Source organism: Cucurbita pepo, chromosome LG06, assembly GCF_002806865.2.
Source record: "Cucurbita pepo subsp. pepo cultivar mu-cu-16 chromosome LG06, ASM280686v2, whole genome shotgun sequence".
Classification (NCBI taxonomy): domain Eukaryota; kingdom Viridiplantae; phylum Streptophyta; class Magnoliopsida; order Cucurbitales; family Cucurbitaceae; genus Cucurbita; species Cucurbita pepo.
Genome location: NC_036643.1, coordinates 9,869,927 through 9,874,170, shown reverse-complemented (window position 1 = coordinate 9,874,170; position 4,244 = coordinate 9,869,927). Strand labels below are relative to the sequence as shown.

The 4,244-nt window shown below is 37.5% G+C and overlaps 1 protein-coding gene across 4 annotated transcripts; it reads left to right on the top strand.

The window, feature by feature from the left end:
• The first annotated feature begins 1,134 nt into the window (after window positions 1-1,134).
• LOC111796929 lies at window positions 1,135-4,006 on the top strand. Of its 4 annotated transcripts, XM_023679745.1 has the most exons (4): window positions 1,137-1,390; window positions 1,500-1,659; window positions 1,924-2,357; window positions 3,694-4,006. In XM_023679745.1, the coding sequence occupies exons 2-4, from the start codon at window positions 1,533-1,535 to the stop codon at window positions 3,823-3,825; spliced, it is 693 nt and encodes a 230-aa protein (XP_023535513.1). In that variant the 5' UTR covers window positions 1,137-1,390; window positions 1,500-1,532; the 3' UTR covers window positions 3,826-4,006. The 4 variants fall into 4 exon arrangements, with proteins under 4 accessions (XP_023535512.1, XP_023535510.1, XP_023535511.1 ...); XM_023679744.1 differs by having other exon boundaries at window positions 1,135-1,330; window positions 1,500-2,357; XM_023679742.1 differs by having other exon boundaries at window positions 1,136-1,390; window positions 1,500-2,357.
• Window positions 4,007-4,244: the final 238 nt, after the last annotated feature.

Below are 4,244 nucleotides of genomic sequence, written 5' to 3'. Positions count from 1 at the left end.
CTTCATATTATATCATGTACGTATCATGTCATAAAGTATGTCACAATATGTATTATATCGCCTAACGTGTTACCACATACATATATCATCAACACATTACATCATAACACGTCATAGTCATATCATTTCATAAACATTTCACACATATCAAGCATATGACACGTGCAGAATCACGAGCCATGTACTTAATAGGTTGGGCTCAGCCAAAGTTCTATCTAGCTCCAGATTGTTTTCGTCCTTTGAATTCGTTCTCACTTATATCGAGACTTCATCTATTTTGTATATGCACTTAAATGTCTCAGTAAAAAATCGAATTTCATGTGTTCATTGTTTCTAATTGTGTTTAGCTGTAAAACTTAAATTAAAAAAATATATATGTTAATATTATTTCAGGTTGCTCGGATCATACCATCCAAATATTGTTTATATAATATTATTTTCATACAAATTTATTTATATTTGTTTAATTTTATAATTTATTTACTTTTAAAACTATTTAAAATGTAATTTTTCAAAATTATACAATTGAATTTGAATTTGATAATAAATTTTGATTAAATATTTAAAAATAAATTAAATGATTTTACAAAAAAAAAAAAATCAAATTCCAACCAATCAAATTAAAAAAATTAAATAAATAACTGGAACAACTCAAATAAAAAAATTTAAAATATTAAATAAATGACTGAAACAATTTAAATAAACAAAATTAAAATATTAAATAAATGACAGAACAACTCAAATAAAAAAATTTAAAATATTAAATAAATGATTCGAATAATTCAAATAAACAAAATTAAAATATTAAATAAATAACCGAAACAACTCAAATAAAAAAATTTAAAATATTAAATAAATGACCGAACAATTCAAATAAAAAAAATTTAAAGTATTAAATAAATGACTGGAACAAATACTACATGTTTGAAATTTAAACCAATTAAAAAATAAAAATAAAAATAAATAAATGAGAAAAAAAAAAAAGAAGAAAAGACATTTATTCTTCAACTTCCATATACTTCTTACACCGTACTTTATCCAAACCCAATTGGACTGTTTCGGTTACTTCGGACACAGCCAGTAACTTTATCCAAACCCAATCCGTTCTTCCATTTCCTTCCCATTGTCTTTATCTCCACCACCCCTCATTTGCACTTCAATGTGTTAAATTCAATCAAACCCAATACGCCATATCCAAATTCTCCACAAATCCTCTGTTCTCATCTCCACATTGCTTCCCTTGCGCCTCTCTCCCCATTCGCACTTCCCTTTAATCCTCAAAAATCTCATCTCCGCCTCTGATTTTTTTTATATTCTGTAGGGAAGTTAGGTTAGATTTCGTTTCGTTTGGTTTCGTTTCGTGTGTTCATCGGTTATCTGAAATTCTCCAGTGGGTTGGATCTTCTTTTGACTACTTTTCCTTCGATTTCTGTTCTGTTTTCGCTGCTTGATGTTGTATATAAGTTGTTTCGTTATGATTTTTCCTTTTTTCATTTCAGTTTGTGGATTGAGGAATTTCAGTGTTGGCTGCCATGGAAGGAGCAGTGGGAGATGAGTTTCAGGATTGGGAGGTGCTGCTCCATGATTCAAACGCGGAAACCGCCGTAACTGCGGCGAAGTTTTCCGGGGAGAAATCGACTCATTTTGGGGGAATTGAAGGTGAGTCCGATTCCGATAGCATAATTAAATCCGACTATTTCTCTCTTGATAATCAGGGACGGCGAGAGAAGACTCTTCCTGAGCGTGATCTCAGCGAAGAGGAGGGCTCTGTTGAATCGGATAATCCTAGTTGGATCGATCCGAGTTCGGAGAATCGGTATGGTCCGGTTATCTCGGCTGAATCATGGTCCGATTCTGGTAGTGATAGGTCGGATGAGCGTAAATTTAACGAAATCGATTCGAAAACTGAATCTGGAATTGCAGAGTTTCTGCAAGGTGATGATGAATTGAGTGGTAGGATTCAGAAATTGGAGAGTTTAGAGTCTCATGATACCAAAATTGAATTAGCTTTTGAAGAATTTGATGAAACTCAATCCCAAAGCAAGGATTTGCGGAATTTCTGGTCTGATTCTGGTGGCTCAGAAGTAGTGAAAGAACATTTGGAGGAGAACAAGAACATCGAAATTGAAGAAACGAAAGCCAATGATGAATCTGGCTGTGAGGTTGGAGATAAGAGGAAAGTAGTTTGGTGGAAGGTTCCATTAGAGGTGTTGAAGTACTGCTTGTTTAAGGCAAGCCCTGTCTGGTCATTCTCTGTAGCAGCTGCTGTGATGGGCTTCATTATTCTTGGAAGGAGGCTATACAGAATGAAGAGGAAGACCCAGAGCTTGAACCTGAAAGTTATCCTGGATGAGAAGGTAAATTCAGCAAGAATCTATATAGATAAGAGATTTGATGCTGAACTTTTGTTACTGTTCAAACTTGTTCCTGTTTTTTTGCCTGATTATACTGTTCTTGTTCTCTGTGATATGATGCTGCATTTTTTGTCATAGTTCTGATTGCTACACCTTGAAGAAATTGTGGAAGTTGTTGCTTGTTGGGTTTATTATGCTGCATATTTGTGGTTCTTTATAGTGAAATATGTGAATCAAGTTGAATAGAGCGTCACCGGGGTTCGTTGTTTGCTTAAGTGAGTGGTGATTTGGTTGTTTGGATCGGCATGCTTGGTGATTGGGCATCGAATTGTCTGATGTTCCACAATGCGTGTAACGGCCCAAGCCCATCGCTAACAAATATTGTCCTCTTTAGGCTTTCCCCTCAAGGTTTTTAAAACGTGTCTGATAGGGAGAGGTTTCTACACCCTTGTAAAGAATGTGCATTCTCCTCCTCAACCAAAGTGGGATCTCACAATCCACCCCCTCTCGGGGCTCAGCGTCCTTGTTGGCACTCGTTTCTTTCTCCAATTGATGTGAGTCCCCCCCCAATCCACCCCCTTTTGGGGCTTAGCGTCCTAACTGGCACACCGCCTCATGTCCAACCCCCTTCGGGGCTCAGCCTCTTCGCTGGCACATCACCCGGTGTCAGGCTCTGATACCATTTGTAATGGTTCAAGCCCACCGCTAGCCGATATTGTCCTCTTTGGGTTTTCTCTTTCGGGCTTTCCCTAAGGTTTTTAAAACGCGTTTGCTAGAGAGAGGTTTCCACACCCTTATAAAGAATGCGTGTTCTCCTCCTCAACTGAAGTGGGATCTCACAATCCACTCCTCTTCGAGGCCCAGCATCCTCGTTGGCACTTGTTCCTTTCTCCAATCGATGTGGGATCCCCAATCCACCCCCTTTTGGGGCCAGCGTCCTTACTGGCGCACCGCCTCGTGTCCAACCCCCTTCGGGGATCAGCCTCTTCGCTTGCACATCGCTCAGTGTTTGGCTCTGATACTATTTGTAACGTCCCAAACCCACCGGTAGCAGATATTGTTTCTTTAGGCTTTCCCTCAAAATTCTTAAAACGCATTTGTTAGGGAGAGGTTTCCACACCCTTACAAAGAATGCGTGTTTTCCTCTTCAACCAAAGTGGGATCTCAGAATGTGAATAAAGTTCAATATTCTATTAGTTGACATGGTGTGAACTTTTTTTCTTATTGGAGATTCATAGTTAGGGGATTTATTCGTTGGTTTCTTTTGGGCTTAGTTTTCGATGTGTTTTCGAAGTCGAGATGATATTCTTTGACCCCATGAACTAACTATTACTTGCAGAAGGGATCTCCATTCATGAGTCGAGCTGCTCGTCTTAATGAAGCCTTTTCGGTTGTGAGGCGTGTTCCGATCGTTCGACCCGCTCTCCCTGCTGCCGGGATAAACCCATGGCCTGCAATGAGCATGAGTTGAGGATTCTTCCCACAACAACAGATGCAGATAGTGTGAAAGCAATAGTGTCACTCTATATAATATAAAAGATGTAATATTCTACAGGTTTTAATGTATGTTCTGTACCACTACAAGAGATGCTTCAGCATCAGCTGTGTGTAAAGTAATTAAATTCAGTATTGGCTTTTATCTTCTTTTTTTCTTTTCTTTTTCTAATTTCCTTCTTTTCATCTTTCTTGGGTGCGTACATGAGTTGATTTGGATCGGGTCTTTTAGACTAACTCGAAATTTTAAGTTGGTTGGACGGGTGACCCAAGCAACCCGAATAGTTGGGTTAAGTTGTCGGGTTGACTTTTTTTAATTATTTAAATAAATTCTACTTATCCACAATACATGTTATATTAATAATTAAAATCGCATCAAATTCAACTATCAAATAT